At 40.2% G+C, this 25401-nt stretch overlaps 3 protein-coding genes across 3 annotated transcripts in view; 1 reads left to right on the top strand and 2 right to left on the bottom strand.

Moving 5' to 3' along the window:
* The window catches only part of COMMD2 (COMM domain containing 2), a 7895-nt gene extending 1988 nt beyond the window's left edge, over positions 1-5907 (bottom strand). Inside the window, exons 1-4 of the mRNA XM_003992016.6 lie at positions 5755-5907; positions 5581-5658; positions 4804-4886; positions 3827-4000 (exon numbers count right to left, since the gene is read on the bottom strand). Coding sequence (XP_003992065.1) covers positions 3827-4000; positions 4804-4886; positions 5581-5658; positions 5755-5821 — 402 coding nt within the window. The 5' untranslated portion in view covers positions 5822-5907. The remainder of the gene's footprint in view (positions 1-3826; positions 4001-4803; positions 4887-5580; positions 5659-5754) is intronic.
* A 137-nt stretch (positions 5908-6044) lies between these two features.
* The window catches only part of RNF13 (ring finger protein 13), a 209229-nt gene continuing 189872 nt past the window's right edge, over positions 6045-25401 (top strand). Inside the window, exons 1-2 of the mRNA XM_045037444.1 lie at positions 6045-6199; positions 6365-6484. The gene's annotated coding sequence lies outside the window, so the exon portion shown is untranslated. The remainder of the gene's footprint in view (positions 6200-6364; positions 6485-25401) is intronic.
* Positions 12469-25401, bottom strand: part of ANKUB1 (ankyrin repeat and ubiquitin domain containing 1) — a 30353-nt gene continuing 17420 nt past the window's right edge. The window contains exons 4-6 of the mRNA XM_045037452.1: positions 21660-21774; positions 16894-17832; positions 12469-13073 (exon numbers count right to left, since the gene is read on the bottom strand). Of these exons, the coding sequence (XP_044893387.1) occupies positions 12944-13073; positions 16894-17832; positions 21660-21774 (1184 nt within the window). The 3' untranslated portion in view covers positions 12469-12943. The remainder of the gene's footprint in view (positions 13074-16893; positions 17833-21659; positions 21775-25401) is intronic.

Here is a 25401-nt window from a genome sequence, read left to right as displayed (position 1 = left end):
TTAAAAAAAATTAAAAAAAGATAAAGTACTCACTTGCCAAATGGGGAAAAAAACCCAAAAACTATAAAGAAAGGATTAACATCAAATTCAGGAAAATGGTTACCTCAGGGAAGTGTGAGGGGTTGTAACTGTGGTAGGTCACAGATGGTTTCATTGTATTTCTTTAAAAAAAAAAAATTTAAATTATTTATTTTTGAGAAAGAGAGACACAGAGTGCGAGTGGGGGGAGGAGCAGTGAGAGAGGGAGACAGAATCTGAAGCAGGCTCCAGGCTCTGGGCTGTCAGCAAAGAGCCTGGCGCAGGGCTCGAACCCATGAACATCGAGATCATGACCTGAGCTTAAGTCAGATGTTTAACCAACTGAGCCACTCAGGTACCCCTCAGTGTATTTCTTAAGCTTGGCAATGGGTACTTGTTTTACTATTATTCTTTAAACTGATTTATCTATAATCTTTATTTGTATGATATATTCTGAATTTTTTAAAAAAGTACTATCGACATATTTTTAAAAGAAAAAAAAGGAAACTACTAGAAACAATGGCTAACTTGAAAGCGAAGGCATTTAGCTCTAGCACCAACTGTTCTCTAAAGACCATTCTTCCTTAAAAGGAGCCAGGAGCTCCTTAAAGGAGTAACTGATTAGAGGTCTGGGACAACAACTGTGCAAGATTGAGCCTAAAACATCTTGCTATACAGGAAAGCAAGATTGTTACCTAAAATTATGGGAGTCACGTCAAAAGGACAAGAAGCCCAATTGAAGAGACTTCCGAGTGAGCAAAAATCTAACCCTGAGATTTCAGGATTAATTTATACCACAACACAGAATATTATGACTAATAACTTCTTCCAATTAATTCTAGGTGATCTGGCTTCCAAAAGAACCCAAGATACTGAAATTTAATGTCTAAAAATAATTTGGAAACAACAGATCAATCCCCTTGAGTGAGCCAGTCCCCAAAATAATACAGATACTTATAAGTTAAAGTGTCTCTTTAAGATCATTTCTCCAGTACAGAAAATTATAGATATGAAAGATAGGTAAACTATAAATATGATGACTGACAATACTACTTATTGATTCACTTACACATTGTTTATACTTCTTTTTCCTCTATATCTGCCTTGATAGACAGGGACCAAATGTATCTAGGTGTATAAACCATAAATTTTTCATCCAAAGACTCAATCTATCCTCAAACTTTTACACAACATAATATCTAAATTAATATCCTTTACAAATAAGCATCTATATCATTCTTTAAAATTTCCAGATGAAGGTTATACAACATCCCTAACAAACACCTAGTAAGACATATTTAGACCTGATTTTTTTTCTCAGAAATGAATTTCAAGGACAGTACTACAGGATAAAGAACAGTAGCCCACAAGGTTCCTGATTAGGACTTATGTTCTGTCCTTCTCTTTGTAAAAATAACAAAAGCAATTTAAATGGATCAGTCCTAAAGGTAAATCGTCCCTCACCAATCTCAGATGCATTCAATTTACTTATGTTATTAAGTGCATTAATTGTGCTGGCAATTTATGAAGGGAAATGTTTCTACTAGAAACCGAACTATGATGATTAATGTATTTCTCATAAGCAACTGCACAATTAGATGGTAATTGTCCATTCACTACCAGTGTCCATGAGACAAATCAGTTACTCAAAAATGAAATGTCCTGTAACTTGTCACTAGTTTCCTAGCAATTCAGCTGATCTTCATCTGACAAGTCTTCCTCCTATAAAGAATCTACGCCAATTAAAATCCCTGGTAATAATTTTGACTAATGAGCTCAGAAAATCAATTAGTTCTCTAAGTAGCTTTTTTACCCCTTAAACGCATTTTACCACATGAAGCAATATTCATTCAGTATACACTCAACTTTAAACTATATTAGTTCTTGCAGTAACACACTATTCAAACCCATTGCACTGGGTAAATGAGCTCTCCCAAGTTTTAGAAAATTCAGTTGCTTGTTTCTAATTTCTAAAAATGTCTTCATAATGGAAAAACTCAATGCAAATCGATAAAGCCAAAAAAATAACTTCTATGGGCTACCAGAACCCAAAAGTCAGAAACTACCCACACCCAAGAGAGAGCTAAAGATTTACAAGATAAATTACTACTGAATCTCATAAACATGACCATCTCACATCTCCTCCACCTGGTTATTATGAAAAGACCTAAACATAGAAGCTTGGCCACAGTGACCTCCTCCTTCCCATAGCCCCACAGGATTTGCTGCTTATGATGTCTCCAAGAGCACGAACCGTGTCTGATTCTTTAAGTCCACAATACCTAACACATGGTAACTGTACAAGAAATATTTGATAAATAATTTAAGAAGCTACTTACCCTCCCCCACCTTTTTTTATATTCAGCACTGAATGCCTATTATGTACCAGGCATTGTGCTGGGGACACAGTACTGAACAAGACACAGTACCTGCCCTCATAGAGCCTACAATCTGGTTTATACCATACCCTGTGTTTATACCTATTCAAGCACTCATTACACTGGATTATAACTGCTAAACCCTCTAACTGAATTTCTGTATCCTGTTTGGACCATCTTACCACCATTCAAATCAGGAAGAATCCACTGTAACAGTAATTTACAAACTTTATTGCAAATTAGAATTACCTGGGTAACAAGCGGAACTCTAAAAAATTCTGATGCTCGGACCAAACCCCTTAACAATAAAGCAGAATCTCTGGGGGCGGAACATAGATACGAAAATATTTTAAGACTATCCAGGCCTTTCCAATATGCAGTCAAGTTTGGGAACTAGTGTGCAACCTATTCAAAGCTCATTCCCTTATGCTTATGCTGCCTCCTCTTCCAAGAACATTAACCCTGGTTTTCTCTATTTATTGACCCTTCTGAAATTTTACCTCCTTTTGTTGAAGTTTTCCTGGATTCTGCAAGCATCCACTGAATGACCTAAGCTATGTTTGTGAAGTACAGTACATAGCTGTAACTTTATGTATACAACTATATTCCCCCCCTCCAGTAACTTATAACTATCTGTAATTACTAGTTATTTTGAGAACACCTAATATCCCTGAGTATATAGCATCTTTTCCAATTGAGAAAATGTCTCATACTTCTTTTGTGTACCAATGCATTTGGCACAGCTCTAATCAGCAAGTGATGACATTCAATAAACATCTATTAGCTGTCACTGCTTGATAAAGGGCTACATACAAGAGTCTGAGAACTCCCTTTCGGTTATCAATGTGGCTTTGCAAATGACTGAATCTTACAAACGTAATGTGTAAAAGCAGCCAGACCCAAAAGAATATTTACTGAATCATTTCATATATAGAAAGTTAAAGAACAAGTGAAAGTAATCTATGTATTTGAAGTCAGGGTGCTCGTTAACCTTTGGAAAGGAAAGAAGGAGAATTGGTAAGAAGCAAAGAGGATGCTTTTGGGGTGCCTGTCATGGGCAAGTCTTGGTTTTATGGGTGTTTTTACCATGTGATAATTCACTGAGCTATACAATGACGTATGCACTTTAATCCACGTATGTTTTGCTTAGGCATAAAAGTTTTTAAAAATCAAATACCGCTTTAAAAATTTGCATGACCATCTCCTTACCAAAAGAACCTATTTGTTACAAACTTTGCAAGTGAAACTGATGTAAACACATTAAGCATATCAGAAAATGAACTATTTGTAAAATGGTCTCAGAATAAACATTAAAAAAATAAAGTTTCAAACCAAAGTTCAGTTAAGGTGGTAAAGAATACAATAAGCCTGAGGACATAGAACCAAAATTAATCTTATAGTTTGTCAGGTGGGGGGGAAAAAAACCATACCTGTACATCTAGTCTCCATTCAAGGCTGTGGTAAGTGGGAAGGTCTGGTGCCAATTCACTCAGAATAGTTCTGATCTCTTTTCTGTTGTCTAGATAAAGCTGAAGCAATAATTTGTTCAATTCTTCAGAGAATCCCAGAACAAAAACAGAATCTTGGAAATCCAGTTCAGAAATCTGAAAGTGAATCAAGTTTAACAGAACATCAAATTTATGTTTGTCTAGAAATGCTAAAATATTTGATATACACAAAAGAATATGATATCTCCTAATTCTTTTCTGCCTGGTAAAAGAAACAACATCCTTTATAGAGATAACTCTTACCCACTATTTTGAAGTCTGAGTTTCTGATACATAAAAATACTTGTATTAAAGCATAAAAAGAATTATTAAAATGCCCAGTTTCTCAGGGTGCCTGGGGGCTCAGTCGGTTGGGCCTCTGACTTCAGCTCAGGTCATGATCTCACAGCTCATGGGATTGAGCCCCATGTTGGGCTCTGTGCTGACAGCTCAGAGCCTGGAGCCTGCTTCCGATTCTGTGTCTCCCTCTCTGCCCCTTCCCCCACTCGTGCTCTGTCTCTGTCTCTCAAAAATAAATAAACGTTAAAGAAAAATTTTTTTAAATGCCCAGTTTCTCTCCTATTCTCCGTCAAGTCAGATACTGCTAATATGCAAAAAAATAAAAAATAAAAATAAAAAAATCATTTATTCCTCCCCCTTCCTAGGATACCCACTATTGTATATGGCTTAACAACATGCAGAATTAGAGGGAATTCTAATTTATACTAGCAAGAGGCTTTCATACCAGCAGATCACATTACAGCCATATTGTTTAGGCATGGCTTCACTAAATCAATTATAAACCATTAACAACATTACTAAAATAAGCAGGTGCCTGCCAGGGCTATGAGGCTATGATGCAGAGTATACTGGAGCTTTTTAAGGTTGAAGAAATACAAACACTCCACAGAAGCCCTTACCATAAGCTTTGAGCTTTCAGTGAGGAGGTATGTTAATCCTTCCACACCATGCTGGACAGTGTCACTGCTCACATTTAGTTTTCCTGGGAAAAAAGAAGAAAAAGCAAATAAATTATTGTGTGATATTTATCCTTTTATTCAAATTCTTATTTAGGAATAAATATTATCCATTATTCCATATTTGCAAACACTACGATGAAAAATAATGACTTAGTAATAGACTCCTGTTCATTCTCCACTGTTGGACAAATGCTTTGGGTATTTGCCGCCGTGTAACCTTCTTTTCAAAATGCAGACCCGTGGAGACAGACTAGCATCGGGCATACAGTCCTTACTTAGTCCTTCTGTTGACTATTCAGCTACTTCAAGTCTGGCGTAAGTGGAATTCAAGGGCTGACAATCTCAGAAACTACCCTGTCCGGCAGGGAAAAAACAATACTGCAGCAAAAGCGGATATTTGAACTAATTATAAGCAAACACTTGCATGATATTAATGGCTCACCCAACTATTTCACACGCTTTGGTGCATTTAAGCATCATAGTATCTCTGGCAGATGGTAGTATGTCCATTTTACGGATGACAACACCGACTTAATAGAAGCTTTAAAAATCTCAAAACTACTTAGGGGATGGGCAGGATTTGCGCCCTGAAGAGCCTTTCTGCTTTTATTCTACCACAAGGAGAACTAGACCATTGGAGCTTGCAAAAACCCCTATCTCTCCAGGGTGCGAAAGAATGGCCCGCACTTCCCCGCGAAGTGCCCCTCCCAGGCTTACTGGCGGCGCCTTCGTAGATCTTGGGGTTCGAGCCTCGCCTCAGGAATTCCACCGCAATCCGCCCAAACTCGGCGACCACTGCAAGGGAAACCAGGAGACCGTGAGCGCCGGGCACACCCCTTGTTCCCCCCCCCAGACCACAGAACACCACCCTCCGCGGCCGCGTCCCCTGACCCGTGCTGTCCACTTGCGGCAGAAAGGCCAGGTGTTCTTTATGCTCCTCCGAAAGGTCCAGCAGCATCTTCCCAAGTCAGAGGACTTTACTCGGCAGTGTTGACCCCGCCCTCTCCACTTCCGGGGCCAGCGTCCAAACGCAAAGAAGCTCCGGCTTCTCCACATCCCCAGCTTCGGGTTCCGGCCTGAGTCCTACACTCGAACGCCCGCCTGTGGTGTATTCTGGAGTTGGAAGATTCTTCCGCTAGCAAATCGTTTTGAAAAGACGTAGCCTGGTGGATGCGCGGTGCCATGCTCCGTGGAAGATGAAACGACGTTTAAAATCCGACACGCCCCCATGTGGAGCCTACATGAATAATATCAATAGCTAACATGTATTAAGCACTGTATCAGGAAATGTTCTTACATGTATTTACTTACTTAGAGTTGAGAAGAATTCTATGAGGTAGGTACCATTATTGTTCCCATGAGGGATAAGGAAACAGAGAAAGGTCAAGCGACTGAAACTAACTTTTACAGAGCTATTAGTTTGCACAGAGTTTTTGTATATGTTTTCTTATTTGATTGATCTTATTTAATTCGCTCAAGAGCTATGACCTCGTTTTTACAGATGACGAATCAAAGCTCCAAAGATCACATAAGCCAGAGACACAGCTGGAATGAGAGGGTCAGATCCCTTGACGACCTGCTCCAAAGCCCATCATTCTACACAGCAGGCTGAAACCTGAAGGTTTGTAACAATTTCTATGAGTGATTATGAATTAAGATAAAGATGATGATGACAAGGGGTGCCTGGGTGGGTCAGTTGGTTGAAGCCTCTGACTCTCGTTTTTGGTTCGGGTCAGGATCTCACGGTGTGTGGGTTTGAGCCCAGCATTGGGCTCTGTGCTGACAGCCCGAGGAGCCTGCTTTAGGGATTCTGTCTCCATCTCTCTCTGTCCCTCCCCTGCTTGTGTGCTCTCTCTTTCTCTTTGTCTCTCAAAAATAAATAAACATTAAAAAAAAAAAAGATGATGATGACAACAATGACTGATGCTTGCAGAGTTCAGAACAATATTTTTATCTTTATGTGTTGAGACAGTGTGAAAATTTGGGTCTTTTCCCAGCTTTTTCTTCTCACCTGCTGTGGTTCAAATATCGGAGACTATGGAATTGCCAATTGATAGGAACAGGACTTTTCAAATCTCACCCCCCTTGGTGGGGAAGTTGGTGGGGGGAAAGAGAAGGAGTAGAGAGAGATTTCATATCTATTGTTATATGTAGGGATTGAGATAATTCTCTCTATACTATCTCCTGGGCAGAAATGAAAATTGGAAGTTGTTTTAGCTCTGTTTGCTGTGTGTACCTTGTCCTTCACATGGAAATTGTTTCAATGTGAAACAATGAGGAACAATTGTTTCAATTGTTCCTCCACAGAAAGGAAGGGCACAGAAAGGAATGTCTTTAAATTTGTCAGTTAGGTCTTGAAGCAGCATTTGCAGAGAGAGCACAATATTTTCTTAGACTGTAAGTTGGAGATCAGCAAAAATAGCATCGTTTCCTGAAGAAGCTTTTATTCCTAATTGAGAAAATGTCTATTATTTAAGAATAGTTTTCGGAAAAAAGTAAAATCATGATTTTTTGACAAATATATAATGGACACATGTCAAAGATTGTAGTGAATCCATGGGTTAATGAGGGGATCATTGCAGTAAGAACCAGTTTCAGCTGGCACAAAGGAGATACTTCAAGAATCATACATCCATGGGGAATAAGAAATGCCTAAATGAATCTACAAGTAGATATAATACTATGCCAATATGATATAGCCTTTCTTCCCTGTGATCTCAGGGACTAAAAATGCGGGTGGCGGGGGTGAAGGTGGTGAATAGAAGTAACAGAATGGAGTGGCCAAAGAAAGTGGTCAAGAAGCCAAGTTATAGCTGGGGGGAAACAGCCTGGGAGTTAGAACTCTCTGGGATAATTTACAAAGCAACGTTTTTTTTTTTTGTTTGTTTTTTAAAAAAAATATTGTAAATGTTTATTTATTTTTGAGACAGGAGCAACAGAGCATGAGCAGGGGAGGGGCAGAGAGAGAGGGAGACACAGAATCAGAAGCAGGCTCCAGGTCCTGTGCTGTTAGTACAGAGCCTGATGTGGGGCTGGAACTCACAAGCTGTGAGATCATGACTTGAGCTGAAGTCGGATGCTCAACCAACTGAGCCACCCAGGCACCCCCAGAGCAATGTTTTATTACTAAATGTCATATCATAGTTTAGAGGAAATTACCTGAATGAAAAATCTGAAGTCTAGATTCCAGATCTGGCTTTCATACTTACTACCTATAAGGCCTCCAACAAGTTGTTTTTAAATGTTATAAACTTAGCCTCTTGATTTTTTTTTTTTTTTTTGAGAGAGAAAGAGAGCAAGAGAGTGTGCATGCAAGCAGTGGAGGGGCAGAGGAAGAGGGAGAGAGAGGAGTTTAGGCAGGCTCCATGCTCAGCACGAAGCCCAACATAGGGCGTGATTCCACAAGCTGGGGCTCAATCCCACAACTCCGGAATCCTGACTTGAGCCAAAATCAAGAGTCAGACGCTCAACCGACTGAGCCACCCAGGTGCCCCATTATACTGTATTGACTTCACTTGATTGTCTCCTTTACTTTAGTGTCATCTCCACGGGTGTTTTAATGATGATTGCCCTTCTGTGCCATACAGGGCTGTTATCATGCTTAAATGAATTAATAAGTTCACATTAAGGAATTGATTTTTAAATATTTATTTATTTATTTTGAGAGAGAGCGATGGAAAGCAAGCTGGGGAGGGGCAGAGAGAGAGGGAGACAGAATCTCACGCAGGTTCTGCACCATCAGCACAGAGCCCAGTGCAGGGCACAAACTCACGAACAGTGAGACTGTGACCTGAGCCAAAATCAAGAGTTGGACACTTAACCAACTGAGCTACCCAGGAACCCCAAGAAATTTATTTTAATGATCAAATTAAACAATAAATTAATGTTAAACAACTGGAAGATTTGCAAACTGGAGCATTTCTATTTTATAGAAGATTTTATGTGCCCAAATCTTTGAGAATTCTGTGTGCATAGTCATCCTAAAATCCATTCATTTGATGCAACAAATGTTTGTTGAGCAATTACTCAAAGGTGCAAGCATATGCTATGCCTTGGCAGTTTGGAGGTGAACAAAACAATGTCTTTCCCTCTACACAATGACAATAAATTGAGGGGGACAATTAGGTGAAGTCAATATGAGTATGATAAGCTAATACTTGAGGTTTGAACAAAAAGATTTGGAACCCCACAGAGAAGGTAGCAACTTCTACTGATTAACTGATTAACTCTGATTCCAATAAGATTCAGGCTAAGTGTCCCAGGGTATGCCTATACGTGCTAATACTAATGCTTTACAACTGTATTACATTGTAAGTACGTAAGGTCTTAAAGTCACTTCGTGCCATTTTACTTCTGGGGCTAAAGTGAAGAAAGTATACTCAGTATTTTTTCATTTGATTTTGGCAGGGAAAAAGGGTTCATATCAATTGTCCTCTCGCATGCTTTCCTTATTTTTCTATTTCCCTCCGCCTCATCCACTTTCCTTTTCCTTGAGATACCCCACATTCCTTTTTCCTTCTCAGACATCCCAGCCCCAGAATCTTTGCACCAGAATTTCCTTGGCTGTGTTTCAATGTTATGTAAAATATTATCATCTTCTGCAAGGAATTGCAGTTCGGTTCAGCATACATACTGTCAAGAGGATAAGAGCCTGGTCATACCCATCACTCACATGGATTGCCCTCTCATGGGTCTGAATCTGGCGCAAAATGCATGAATTAGTTCCTTTGATTTTTTAAAAATTATTTTAGTTCACCTTTTCAATTGGATTATAAAATAGGTACAGAAAATGGAAAAGATAAAAAATACTTTTTTTGTTGAATTTTCTCATATTGAACACACCTAGTTACCCAGATCAAGAAATATAATGTTACCAGTGCCCCAGAACCTGGGTCCTCTTCCAGTTACTATCTATCCCTTCTTGCCTCTACAATGAACTAGCACTTATACACATACTGCCTTATATCTCGTTGGCATCATCTTTGTATTTTCTTTTACATTAATCTTCTATGTGGCCCAACTCCAAATATCTAACTTGAAACTTAAAGGTATTTTTTAAAAATGAACTTTAGGGGGAGCGTCTGGGTGGCTCAGTCAGTTAAACATCCAACTTTAGCTCAGGTCATGATCTCACAGTCCGTGAGTTTGAGCCCCGCGTCAGGCTCTGTGCTGACAGCTCAGAGCCTGGAGCCTGCTTCGGATTCTGTGTCTCCCTCTCTCTCTGCCCCTCCCCTGCTCATGATCTGTCTCTCTCTGTCTCAAAAATAAATAAAAACATTAAAAATTTAAAAAGAAAATTTTAACAAGAGTTTTACACCAAAAACTAAAAAAAAAATGATGAAAGAAATAGAGGAAGATATAAATAAATGGTGACATATACCATGGATAGAGAAATACATCATGGGTTGCAAGATTCGATATTATTAAGATATTACTTGTGCCGTATCAAAATCCCAACAGGTTTTTGTATAGAGAATGACAATTTTATTTAAAAATCTATATGGAAAGGGGCACATGGGTGGCTCAGTCAGTTGAGCGTCCAACTTCGGCTCAGGTCATAATCTTGCAGTCTGTGGGTTTGAGCCCCATGTTGGGCTCTGTGCTGACAGCTCGGAGCCTGAAGCCTGCTTCCAATTCTGTGTCCCCCCCCCCATTCCCTGCCCCTTCCCCACTCATGCTCTTTCTCGCTCTGTATCTCTTTAGAGACATTTATTTTAATAAATAAATGTTAAAAAAATAAAAAAATATCTATATGGAAATGCAAGGACTAAGAAAAGCCAAAACAAACTTGGAAAAAGAAGAACAAAGCTGGAATAGTCATACTACCTGATTTCAAAGCCCACTATAAAACTATAGTAATTAAGACAGCGTGGTGTAGTATAATTATAAGTAAGTAGATCAATGGAACAAAATAGAGAGTCTGGAAATAGATCCATAAGTATTGTAAACTGATATTTGACAAAGATACCAAGGTAATTCAATGAGAGAAAAGATGGTTTTTTTCAACAACTGGTGCCACAGCAATTTGATAAACAGGGGGAAAAAATGAATCCTGATGCTCACGTCATATTACACACACAAACATAATTCAAGATGGACTATAGACCTAACGTAAAAACGAAAACTATGAAACCTCTAGAAGAAAACATACGAGAATGTCTTCACAACTTTGAGATAGGCAGAGGATTCTTAAAGAGAAAATGGAAGACGTTAGCCATAAAAGAAAAAAAATGATAAATTGTACTTCATCAAAGTTAAAAACTTTCATTCGTCAAAAGGCACCATTAATAAAATGAAAAAGTGAGCCACAGCCTGTGGAAAAATATTTGCAATCCATATATCTGTATGTATTTGTATCATACAGAGAATTTGTGTCATGAGTATGTAAAAATCTCCAATAAACTAATAATTAAAAGACAACCCAATATTTCGGATGGGCAAAACTCTTGAGTTGATACTTCACCAAAAGATATACAAATGACCAATAAGCACATGAAAAAGCCTGCAGTATCATTAGTCATCAAGGAAATGTAAATTAATACCATAATGAAATGTCATTTCAAATCCACTAGAATAACAAAATCAAAAACACTGATGACACCAAATTTTGACAAGTGTGTGAAACAATCAGAACATTTGTACGTTGTTAATGGGAGTATAAAATCATAAAACCACTTTGGAGAACTGTTATGCAATTTCTTATAATGTTAAATATACACTTACCCAATATATTATCCAATAATTCCACTCCTAGGTATTTGCCCAAGAAAAATGAAAGCTTATGTCCAGGAAAAGACCTTTACAATAATATTCATAGTAGTTTTATTCACAATAACGCAGAAGTATAGGCAACCCAAATACACATACAGCTGAACAGATAAATTATGGTGTATCCATACAATGGAATATACTAGGTAATAAAGAAAAGTCAAAGAAAGATCTGAATGAAGGAAGTAGAGATATTGGAGTTATTAGACCTGGACTCCAAAATAACTATGAATAATATGTCCAAAACATTGGATGACAGATGAAAATTTTAATCAGAGAAGTAAAAACTGTAAAAAAAAAAAAAAAAGAAACAAATTAGAACACAAATATACAATAGAAAGAATTAAAAGGAATAGTTCACTGTAAAAACTAAACTATTAAAATTGATAAAAACCACTTATGTTTAATAACAATAAGTCATCAGCAAGACTCTTTATGACAAAAAGAAAAGTAGAGAAAGCAAAAGTTACCAATACCAGGAATGAAAAAGAATATCACTACAGAGAGAGAGAAAAGAATATGCTATTGATACATGCAACAGCATAAATATTACACGGAGCAACAAAAGCAAACAGAAGTGACCAGTCATATGATTTCTTTGACTAGAAAACTTTATGCATGGATACAGAAATCAGAGAAGTGGATGCCTATAGGGGATTAGGATGGGCTTAGTTATAGGAGCTTGGAGAGACTTTCTGGGGAAATGGAAGTATTTGCATCTTGACTGGGGTATTGGTTATATTGATGTATATATTTGTCAGAGCCATAGAATCTTATGTTTAAGATTTGTGCAATTCACTGTGTGTGTCAATTTAAAAAAATTAATGGAAAGCGATGTTTTAGCAGAAGTTCAAAAGATATCTAAGACCAGAACTTGACTTTTGTAGGAGGATGTTTGTAACCGTCCTACTTTTAAAATGAATTTATGTTTATTATGTTCTACATTAATATGGTTTAAAAAAAAAGAAAGCATTAAAAATAAACCCAGGAAAACAAAAAAAGAGAAACTGTAAAAGTTCTCACCCCCATTCTTGGTTCCCATCCTTCCAGTTTTCCTACTCTGTAAGGCGACTACTACCTTCCATTTCTTATAGATTCTTTCTCAAACTATGCAAAACACATGCCTGGAATGTTCACTGCCAGTGATGGAATTCAAGAAAACCTGGTGTTAGATATTAAATATCCTGTTGATAGTTGTGTAGCATTAGAACTATTATTAGAACTTATAGCATTAATTACTTGAAATGTTAACATTAGAACTGAAGGTTGTGTTTGATCAGGTCTTTGCCCAAACTGAGGTTGTCATGACTCTTCAAAGCACAATTTCTGGAGGATTTTCACACGCTGTCAGGCCTCCTTGTGTGGTCAGGTTAGAAATGCTCTTTTTGGCTAGAACTCTTGCTATTCCTAACTGCTGAAGCCATCGTTTCTCTTTAAAGGCACTGCAAGAAAACAAGACAAAAAAAATTGTAAGGAAGTCCAATCTTGTCCCTGTTTGTGGCTGAAATGATAGAAATCTTAAGGTTCATTTTGTAACTGTGGCTAGTTTATCTTCTCACACAGATAGGTTAAAAAACAGAAAGTTGGAATCTTTCTGAAACTGGTTCCTTGTGAAGCAGTGGAAGTGTTATTTTCCCAAGCAATACTAGAAATTTAGCACTCACACCTAGAATCAGAAAACCACTCAATGTCGTACAGAATTCTCTAGCTTGAACCTTTTTCTATATCCCCAGGCATCCTTATATAGATGATATATTCTCTGGTGTCTCCCTTCTCTTCCTTTTCCTCCCCAACAGAAACATGTTATTTTTCATTGATAAGATATTAAATAGCCTTGGGGAGCCTGGGTGGGCTCAGTCAGTTAAGTGTCAGACTCTTGATTTTGGCTCAGGTCATGATCTCAGTGTCAAGGGTTCAGTCCTGTATCAGGCTCCGCCCTGAGTGTGGAGTCTGCTTAAGATTCTCTCTCTCTCCCTCTGCCTCTCTCCCCTGCTTGTACACTCTCTCTAAAATTAAAAAAAAAAAAGTTTTTAATTCAAAAAAATGATATTAAATAGGCTTTAACTGAAATGCAGTGAAATTTAATGTTTTATAGTAGCTATTCCCTGACTATATGCTAATAAGGACTTGTAGATTTGAATATCATTACTCCTACTTTGTAGGATATAAATGTGATTTACTTTATTTTTTTTAAGTTTACTTATCTATTTTGAGAAAGACAGACATTGTGCAAGTGGGGGAGGGGCAGCAAGAGAGGGAGACAGAAAATCCTAAGCAGGCTCCGCACCTCAGCATGGAGCTGGACACGGGGCTTGAACCCACAAAAACATGAGATCGTGACCTGAGCCGAAACCAAGAGTCAGATCTTAACCAACTGAGCCACCCAGGCATCCCAAATGTGATTTACTTTAGAGGGGTCCTCTGAGGTTCTGCCCTTTTTGTCTTCCTCTCTCTCTGCACCCTCATCCTGGGAGGCCTTATTTACTAATTGCTTCAACTCACATATCTATGACTCCTAAATCCTGACTGACACTTCCAATTTCCATGTCTTTTATCTTCTTTCTAAACCTGCTCCCTTCAGTATCCTTGCTCTAATAACACAGTGACTTTGCTATCTCCTCACCATGTCTAACTCTAGAAATAAAACTCAATTCCTCCTTCTCTCTCTACTTCTACATCTAATTAGCAATCAAAGTTTGCAGATTGTTCCTCAGAAGTATCTGTCATATTTGGCTTTTCTCCTCTTCCCTACTATTTCTGCTCTAGTCCAGGTCTTTATCATTCTTTGCTTCCTTTATTGAAGCCTCCTAACTCTACTGTAGGCCTTCCACAGCTTCAATAAGACTTCTTCCCAGTGACTCTAACACACATCTCCACCAGATACATCTTCCAGAATAAACACAAACTGATTATGTGACTTGTCTGATTAAAAAAAAAAAAAAAAAAAAAAAAAGAACTTCCGTGATCTTCCTACCTACTTCCTTACAAGAAGCACACTCTCCACTTGGGCACCCAAGACGCTTCTCCATGCAGGTGCAGTCTACCTTGCTAGTTTCACCTTCAGCCGGTTTCTCCCTGTCCCCTAAAATGCCTTTTGCAGATCTGCTGACTTCTTTGAAAACTAAATTTCTCTCTTACCCTTTCATAAAGCAGTGCCTTTGACCATGTTGGCACCTGTACCTGGCTCCTTTTCTTTACCACCACCCTTTTTGTCTGGCAAAGTTCTTGAAATTTAAAGGGCTTCCACCAATTCTATCAGAAGCAATCTTTTTTTTTTTTTTTAATTTTTTTTTCAACGTTTTTTTATTTATTTTTGGGACAGAGAGAGACAGAGCATGAACGGGGGGAGGGGCAGAGAGAGAGGGAGACACAGAATCAGAAACAGGCTCCAGGCTCCGAGCCATCAGCCCAGAGCCTGACGCGGGACTCGAACTCACGGACCGCGGGATCGTGACCTGGCTGAAGTCGGACGCTTAACCGACTGCGCCACCCAGGAGCCCCATCAGAAGCAATCTTGCATAAAATTACCTTAGTATTTCAAATATTTGAACTCCATCCAAGTTTGCCTCATTCATCATTAATGTTCTGGATTAACTCCTTGCTTTACCTTTGCATGTTTGCATTCTGCCTAGCACTTCACTGGGACATAATAAGCACTTAAGAATGTTTTAAAAGCGCATCTTTGGATTTCTAATGTACATCTATTGATAAAACTAATCAGTGCTTCCTTTCTTATGTTTACAGCATGATTTTAAGATAACTATATAATTTTTTAATGTTTATTTATTTTGAGAGAGAGAGAGCGCTCTTGCGCACACGCATGCACAGGGGAGGAGCAGAGAGAGAAGGAGAGAGAATCCCAAGCAGACTCCTCACTGTCAGCAAAGAGCCCAATGTGGGGCTTGAGCTCACCAACCACGAGTTCATGACCCAAGCCGAAATCAAGAGTCTGATGCTTACCCAACTGAGCCACCCAGGCACCCCAATGTTTTCAATTAATAATTTTCTTCGGTATTTTTCTAGAATTTTAGGTTATCTCTTATACATTCTAGTCAGAGATAGCTCACGAATTATGAAAATTAAAGTTGTTAAGCAGTTAGTTTCATTGTGCTGTCCCAAATTTTGCCAGTTTTATAGCCCAATTACTCTGACCACTAGGTGGCAACAGCTTAGCTGAAATAAAGTAGAGTGGAAATAAAGACAAATACTGAAAGGCAACTGAAACAATCTAGCCTTGTTTTTTTTCTTTCCTTTTCATTATATTGAGTAAGGGGGAAAACAACTCATAAATCTATATTCTACTGTAATATTAGAACGCAAAAAAACCACATAAGTAATGGATGGGACCTGAGATCTGATCAGAGTTGTGTTTTCAGTGAAATCTGATGACCAATATGTCAAATTTTATCTTATGAAATGAATGTGCCTGGAAAGTCCACTCCTGATACACTGGTTTTTGTCTTTAAATGTGACAATGGATTACTTTTTAAGCTGACCTTAAATATTAACATCAACTCTATCACCCTGTCCAATATAGATCTTTCCCAACCAATATATCTTGCGCAGTAAGTCAGCTGAAGTCTTTAATGGTTCAGTCTGTTATTCACTTGTTCCTTTCTTTCCTTCCACTTTCATTACCATCCAGTCTTCCATGACACTTTTGATGTGTCTCTCCCCCATTTCAAGTCTCTCCCTTCTCCCTTTAATTATTAACAATTTCTTATTAGTTAAAAAAAAGAGTCAAGGGGCCTTGTTATTTTTATTTTATTTTTAGAGAGAAAGAACATGTGAGTGGGGGATGGGATAGAGGGAAGGAGAGAGAGAGAATGAGAGACAGAGAGAGAGACAGAGAGAGAACCTCAAGCAGGCTCCATGCTCAGGGCGGAGCCCAATGCAGGGCTCACTCCCTGGGATCATGACCTGAGACAAAATTAAGAGTTGGACACTCAACCAACGGAGCCACCCAGGTGCCCCAGACCTTGTTATTTGATACAACTCTTTCTACTGTCTCTTTTCTTTCTGAAAACCTGAGGAGTAAAATGATTTTTACTACACAGATACTACACAGATTGGATTGGCCAGTAAAATCAGTTCATTTTGTCCTAGACACAAGGCTAAGATGAGGTCCTTGAAGCTGGATACTGATGCATTCGTACAACCTGTATTACATTATATGGCATGGTAGGACTTCATGGACCACTTCCTGCCCTAGAGCGGCCCTATTAAAGGTTTGTCCTTATGTATTTAAAGAGAAAACGTTACCTGGCCACGGCTAAGCAGTAGATGGCATTCTCCCTTGGAGTCTTCCCACTGTGCTCTGAGAAGCACGCAAAGGACGATTTGAGTAAAAAGTCAGCACTGGGTGTTGCATAGTAAAAAGATGGGTGTGAATAGCCCACTCTTGAAACTGGAGGGAGGGGGATTTGGGGGAGATATGTATTTTTTATGAACTTTTCTTTTTTCTTAGCTGCAACAGTAATTTTTTTCTGATTTTGTTGTTGCTGTCTTTGTAATTTAAAGAACGTATTTGCATCTACCGGTGGAGGTAATTTCAAGGTTTGTCGTCTTGTGATCTGCTGTGAAATTGCCAAAGGATTGACAGGTTTCTTGCTTGCAGTTTCTTCCTTGAGAGGTGGTAGCTTACCCACAGTGCTTTGTGAGTCCTTGTTCTGAGCCTTATGCCAGCCCTTGGAGGTCATTTGTGGTGTGGTGAAACCATCCACCATCACAGTGTCTCCAACTTTTGCCCCAAGGACCCTTGCGCCGCAAAGCTGGCTTTTATTAAGGTTGTGACTCTGAGCTTTGAGGACCCATTGTTTTATTTTAATATAAATCCTCATGGGAACTGATATTTTTGAAAAAGAAACCGTGGACCACATTTTGCTCAATAAATACAATACACAGTCTTTATGCTTGTGTTTAAATGCGATGGTCAGGGGGATTTGCCCCGCTGCGTTTTTACATTCCAGGCACAGCACGCTGCAGTTGACAAAGGCCTTCAGAATCAACAGTTGGCCCGCTTCTGCAGCTGCATGAATGGGGCATTTAGAGACATCTGCATGAAGGGCTTCATGGCACCATGCTCGATAGGGGTGAACACCGACAGCCTCATCGGGCCGCACGCCCTGCTTCAGGGCCCATTCAGTGAGCTCGATGTACCCATAGAAGGCGGCGATGAAGAGGGCTACCTTTTTCTGATACCTGAATGAATGAAACAAGTGGGAGTGGGTGTTTAGTAAGTCAGCAAACTGATAATGTAGTTACAAAACATACTGGTTAAGATATTTATTTCTTCTTAACTTTTACATAGAATGTTCTCAGGAAAGGTGTATGGTAATATACAGCTTAAACTGCACAGATCCTGCTTGTATAGATTATCCCATTATGCACAGGCAAATAATTCAAAGTGGGCTCCTTGGAGTGGTTTTCTTTTTTATGAAACTCAAAGTCCCAGTGAAAACAGTAACCTTTATATTAATTGGGAAAGTACTAGAAGAAATCCAGCACATTTTAGAAATGTGGATTTCTGGGGTGCCTGGGTGGCGCAGTCGGTTAAGCGTCCGACTTCAGCTCAGGTCACGATCTCTCTGTCCGTGAGTTCGAGCCCCGCGTCAGGCTCTGGGCTGATGGCTCGGAGCCTGGAGCCTGTTTCCGATTCTGTGTCTCCCTCTCTCTCTGCCCCTCCCCCGTTCATGCTCTGTCTCTCTCTGTCCCAAAAATAAATAAAAAAACGTTGAAAAAAATATGGATTTCTATGTTTGTTTTTTCTACCATCAGCCCTTATTTTCTGACTTCTCAAAGTCTCTACTGCTATTCAGATCTAAACCACTACGTTGCACTCCCACCAGCACCAGTGCCATAGTCTCCTAACTGTCTCCCACTTCCTTGTGTTTCCCTACGGGCTTTTCCTCACACAGCGCTCAGTGACCTTTTTATTCCCGAAACGGGAGATAGTTTATCCTCTGTTCCGAACCTTCCAATAGCATCCCATTGCAATTGAAATCCTAACTCCTCACCTTGACCTACAAGGCCTCTGACAATCAGGCCCCTGCCCCGCTCTCCTGCCCCACTTTCCACAACCCCCTTCCCTGTCACTGTCCTAGAGCTACACTGGCCTTCCTACTATCCCTCCAATACCCCATAAAGCATAAGTTGAATGACTGGTGGGGGCTGTTCAGAGAAATAAGAATTAGGGAGGCAAACCTAGACAGAGTCCACTAAGTATTGTCCAGGATATACTTGGGCAGGGCTATCGGACCCCATTATAGAGATGGAGACAAGCTTGCCTGGCATCATCCAAAACCACCTACATCCAAAACCAACTGACCCTCCTCTCTCTGATTACATGCTCACCACACCATCTTTTGATGTGTATGCGGCTTCCTGTGTAATTTTCCTGTATGAGGAGATGACCTTCTCAGAACATGTGGGTCTCCAGGACCCACAGTTAGATTATAACTAATTAGAGTTATGCCTTAATACAGTGGCATTTTGGTTCACACATCATTTTTCCCCCCAAAATTCATTAGCGCAAATCAGCATCTCTGAATGTGATCAGTTTTCTTATTTTGGGGAGAAGAGTCCCTCTTGGATGAACTAACTGGTCTTTGCTTTCATATTGTTACCTAGACTAACTAATTCTATCTTCTAAATGTATCTTTTCACAGTCGAGTTTTCTTAGCCACACCTCTGCTGTCATAAGCTGCGTTCAGGCCACTGTTACCTCTTGCCTATCTCCCTGTCCCCTGCCTGCCTCTATTCCTCATACTGCAACTGGAGCAATGTTCTAAAATGCAGGTCTCATCATGGCTTTTCTCTACCTTCAATGTCTCACCAGCACTTAAAAGGTAAAGCCCAAGTTCCTTCACATTCCTACAGGTGCCTGCAAGAGCTGACCTCTCCTTATCCTTCTAGCCTCCGGCCACTAGCTCCCTCTCACTTCATGACCTACCATGTGGAACTTGTTTCAGTTCTTTGAAGCTATTCTCTTGCCCCCTGGGACTTTGTTCATGTGGTTCCATCAATTTTGGAATATCTTTTTTTTTTTCCTCCCTTCCATTTGCCTAAGTATCAGCCCTTCAGACCTCAGTTGCCTTTCTCAGGATGCTTTACCTGACCCCCTAAGTCTAGTTAGTTGCCCACTGTATACATTCCCAATCCAATATCATGGATCATGACTGTATCCATGCCATGACACTTTCATACTGAATGGTGATAGCAACAGCATGTAGCAATTATGTCCCGCTTTCCATGTGCCAACCAGCCCTCTAAATTCCAATGATTTAGTCACACAATCTCTGAAACAGTTCTGTGAGACAGATGCAATTATTACTCCCTTTTCCTCAAGAAGGAAACAAGTACAGGATGACTGTATAACTTGCCCAAGTTTACACACTAAACACTTGGGGAGTAGGGCTATGAACCTAGGCAGAAGGGCCTTGGAGTTTGTGTCCCTAATCATTTTGCAATTCTGCTTCTCCAGGAATTGGTGACGTGTTTCTTGGAAGGCAGCTATGCTCACCACTATACCACCAACGCACACTGTTACTTGTTTTTTTGTTTCCTTTACTGGATTGTAAGGTTGAAGGCAGGGACCGTATCTTGTTTATTGGTATATTCCTAGGATCATGTGTGGTATATGCTCAATAGATGATTGCTGATTGGGTGACAGAATAAAAGGAGCTTTTTAGCCTGATCATGTATATTCTCTGAGCTGATAGGTCTTTTTTTCTCTTTTTCCCCTCCTCTCCTGTGTGCCTTTGTCCATCCGGTTCCTGTGTGTGTGTGTGTGTGTGTGTGTGTGTGTGTGTGTGTGTGTTTCAGCATGATGAGAACTACAGATAGTGTGGGCAGGGAGATTGCAGTCTGGAAACCCATCACCAGAGCCGATAAGGCCTGGAACTGAGTGAGCCTGTGGGCCCAGCCGGGTCAGCTGAGCCATGTGCATGGGTGTACATTGGGGGCAGGGTCTAAAGCAGGCACACAGCCACATCCCCCACTGCTCACCCTCCTCAGATTTTACTTAAGGATTAAGTCAAGTGGAATGGTTAAGCATCTGAGCATTAGAATTAAATTGTTAGGATTCGGTATCTAGTTGTGCCCTGGCTAGCTGTGTGACATTGGTGATAAAAGAGTATCTACCTCATAAAATTGTTCTAAGTACAAAATTAGGTAATACATGTAACACAGTGTCTTGTTAAAAAGTACTCAATAAATATGCACTATTAAAGTAACAATGCAATACAGCCATTTCTTTGGATTTAGAACATGAAAAAAGGGAAGTATCACTATCTCTAAATAGAAATTAATTCAGAATATTGAATATTATATACAATCACAGAAGCTGTTTTCTATTCTGTCACTTCTTAGAGCCCTTAGAGCTCTTGCTGGGTGTGTGGGCTTCTGTAAAGCAAGACTGAATCACCAGGAGGGGTCCCTGTCCTAAAATACCATCGAATTAAAACCTAAAGAGTAATGCAACTTACATGTATGAGAAGCTGCTGACTGCAGAGATGCATTAAAATGACCACCTGCTTCTCTGAGCCTACCATCCACTGCCCCAGTCACACGTGTTCATGTATGGCAGAAGTATGAAGGCTTGTATTAAAAGCAGTTTGAAAAATTCCTTGGGAGCTTAGGGAGAGGCAGCCAATGTTTCAGCCAATCAGTTAGCAATCAGTGCTTTTTAGGATAATTGAATATGAGGGTGGCAAGGTACTTATTCTGACGGGCTTTCAAAGTGCTGTTAAAAGTCTGATTTCCAAACCAAACTGACATCACTTATTTAAATAGTTAGTGTTTCCTGAGGAAAGTCTACCTGAATTGCAATCCATCACCAAAGGCAGTCAGCCTTGGTGACATCCCTGCTATCTTTTTCCAGCAAATATCTCAATAATAATTTCAGGTTAATTCATGCTAAGTGGAATTGGCATGGTGCGGCACTCCAGCTGTAGAGTGAATTGATGGCTCAAGGTCCCATGGAAGTTCAGTAAAAATTACTTAATTTAGCATTTGTCTTATCTCCGTACTTGAGTACTGGTCCTTCATTTGATAAATAGCGTTGGACTTTAAGTTTTTGTCCCAGAAGACAACCCATCAGAAATTCCTTCCATCCATCCCAGACGTCCAAACGAAGTGTTGTGCCTGTGGATCAAGAGAGGCAGTTAATCATCCCAGTCTATCACTGTGGTTTGGAAATCCATAAAACTTCTAAAGATAGCTTTCTTCAACAGAGGCACAAGCTAGATGCAAATCGAAAAGTAACCTTGGACTAAGTAGACAGGGATGCTATTTTTAGCTTAGGCCTGCAGTCACTTGGAAAAGCCATTTAACTTCTGTGCACTTCCGTTTTCCCAGCTGCACAGCAATTGCATATAAGCTGCAATACTTTTTTGCACCTATCTTAAAATAGTCCTGTGGATATTGATTCCGTGCTGACATATATTTCACCATGTAGAGGCGCCTGGATGGCTCAATCGGTTAAGCATCTATCTTTGGCTCAGGTCATGATCTCACGGTTCGTGAGTTCTAGCCCTACATTGGACTCTGTGCTGACAGCTCAGAGTCTGGAGTCTGCTTCGGATACTGTGTCCCCCTTTCTCTCTGCCCTTCCCCTGCTTATACTCTTTCTCTCTCTCTCAAAAATAAACAAACATTAAAAAAATTTATACATCACCATGTCAACTGAAGCCAGTATGTTGGAAAAGGAAACTGAAGAAACTGTGACAGGACTAATGGGCTTTTGGGGCCGTTAGCTTACAAGCAGGCTGTGGGTGGAGTTGAATGATCCTTTTGTTTTATCCTTCACAAAATAGATATTCTGTATTATGAACATGAAAGTAATGTGTTCATTGCCACTGGAGAATTTTTTTTTTTTTTAATGGGGAAAGAGAGGAAGTGCAAGTAGGGGAGAAGGGCAGAGGAAGAGAGAGAGAGAATCCCAAGCAGGCTCCACATTCAGCATGCAGCCTGATCCCAAGACTCTGGGATCATGACCTGAGCTGAAATCAAGAGTCACACACTCAACTGACTGAGCCACCCAGGCATCCTGCTGCTGGAGAATTTGTCACTTGCTCCTCAAAAGTCTACTCTCTCCTGGTCTACGCTAGGTAGCACCTCATACCCTTTGTCTTTCAGGCTGGTGTTTTTTAGGAATCTTCTTTCCTCAGACTTCTTTTCTTTCTCTACACATTCCCCCGGGATAAAACCCAATCTCCTTCCTGTCTGGCTCACTCACTCTGTCCCAGCCACTCTGACCTTTCACCTGTCCTTCAGACACACTACGTCTACTCCCATCTCAAGACCTGAAGACTTGTAATTTCTTTTGCTTCAAAGGGTCTTCATCCAGCTTTTCACAGGATAGTGTCCCTATTCAGTTTTCAGTTCAAGCATCATGTCCTCACAAAGGACCCTCTTGGCCACCACTGCTCCCTGCCCCCTGCCCCCCAACTCCTTTAGTCTTTATCCTATGACTTTATTTTAACTTCTTCATAGCTCCTATCATCAGTACTTTAAATCATTTTTCTTGTTTGGACTTTTTTGTTTTTCATGTCCTCACTAAAAAGAAAGTTCCTTCAAGACTTGCCACATAGCCTGGCACTTAATAAGTGCTCACTGAATATTGGCTGACTAAGGCAATCTCAGTGATGCTATTGGCTTCACTGACCACCCACATGGCGTTCATTCCAAAGTCCAAATCTCCACACCAGGCCTCTGCTTCAGCTCCAGAGTCCCCCTACTGGGGGGACACAGGCATCTAAGAGAGTGCACTATAAACCCATCGTTCTGAAAGACCACTCATCTTTCCTCAACCTACTCTTCCTCCTGTGTTGTGTCTCAGTTTGTGGCACCACTGTCTTCCTTGTTACCTCCCTCAGCTAGACATTGAGGAGTTACTCTTTGTCCTTCCCTTTTTCTCATGCACAATAGCTAAGGCCTGAAAAGTTTATCTCATAAAAGTTTAAGAACCATTTCCTTGCCTCCGTCTCCCTGGCTCCACCCTATTTCAGGCCTAGATGATCTTTCACCTAAATCTACCTCCGGAAGCTCCCACCAGCCTCCTCATCCCTTTATTCAGGTCTCTGCTCAACTGTCATCTCCTCTTCTAGCTAACCATCTAATAGCCTCCCCCCCCCCCCCATGCTACCACATGACTCCCTATTCCCATATCCTGTTTTCCTTTTACTAAGAAGTTCTCGTTTCTATTTAAAATTTGCTCTTTTTCTGTTTACTCAGTGCTGCTTGCCTTTCCCACTGAACTGCAAGCTTCAAGACGCTAGGAATCTTGCCACTGTTGCTCACAGCTCTATGTTCACTTTCCTTGGTGGTGCCTGGCTCATGGTGGATGATCAGTAAATATTTGTTGAAGGAAATTCTACCCTATTTCCCAAATCCATTTTGGCCACCTGCTGCCCTCCTAGCCCTTTGTAGCCCAGGAGGCTGGCCTGCACTTCAGTGTGCACAATAGGCTGTTTCTGGTCTTGGGGTCTCTCCTTTTGCTGTCTGAATTCTTGTGACTTCTTACCCACGCCCTCCTGCCAATAGTTTGTGATGCAACCCTGGAATCACCTCCTCCGGGAAGCCCTTCTTAATTATGTCATTAGCTCACCGCTCTCAATAGATAAAAGGACTGTTCAACTGGTTACCATGATGTATGTTGAAAGTCTTTATTGTTAAAAATACATTTCTGCTTTGGAATTCCCAGTTTATAAACCCTGACAGAGAACTCTCTGAGCCCAAGCATTATGTCTCATCCAGTCTGTGGGTTCTGTTCTAGTTATACTTTTGGGCTGCAAGGAGGCCCTCAGGAAAATGGGGTTTATTGTACTGAGTCAAGGGCCAGATCTGCTGTACATTGCGAACAAAAGTACTCAAGATGGGCCACTCCCCAACTCCCAGGAGCTCCAGGATCTCTCTCTCTCTTTCTCAAGCCCTCTAGCTCTTTGTGTCTCCTCCCTTTCTCTGCTAACAGGCTGCCCTGCCTTCTTACAGTTTGTCCTGCCGTAGCTGAGGTATGCGTGCAACATTGCTTTGCCATGACCCAACCTTACGTCATGACACCGTGAATTTTCTGCCCACACTGATAACCAGTTTTGTCTCTCTATATTTCCCAATTGGAATTCACAAGGCTAGTAATAATTAATGATAATAATATATTGAATATGAACAGCTAATACTCATTGAATGTTTATTATATGCTCTCCATTATTCTAAGTACTTTACGTGAATAAGAGAATGTAACATTTACAACAATCCTAAGTATGGGTTGTATTATTCTCTCCATTTGACATCTAAGGAAACTATGAGATTCAGTAAACTGCCCAGGTTTTACATACCCAGTAAGTAGTGGAATCAGGAGTTGTACCTAGGCAATCTGGCTTCTGTGCCTACATTCCTGTCCTCTGTGTTATCTTTGTCTCCAAACAAGAATTTAATTGACTCAGCTGTGAGAGCTGATGTCATTGGACAATCTGTAGATTGGCTGACTGCCTTTGAATCAATATGATGGCCTTGGCAGTAGGAACTGGGAATATGTGTGACTTGGCTTATCCATACATACCCTCAGGCCCAGACACATAGTAAGTTTATAATAAATACTTGCAGGTGTTTATTATCCTTGATGCAATAGATTTAGTTGCTCTGAAGCTTCTTGCTGTACTTAAACTTTCTTATTTAAAGGTTTGACTCCTATCGGTAGTGCTGAAAACAAGGGATTTAAACACTGTTCCAAGTACATTTATTTCATCTCCTGACTTAAGTGATTTGCTGTGT

Source organism: Felis catus, chromosome C2 (genome assembly GCF_018350175.1).
Source record: "Felis catus isolate Fca126 chromosome C2, F.catus_Fca126_mat1.0, whole genome shotgun sequence".
Classification (NCBI taxonomy): Eukaryota; Metazoa; Chordata; class Mammalia; order Carnivora; family Felidae; genus Felis; species Felis catus.
This window is presented reverse-complemented; position numbering and strand designations above follow the sequence as displayed.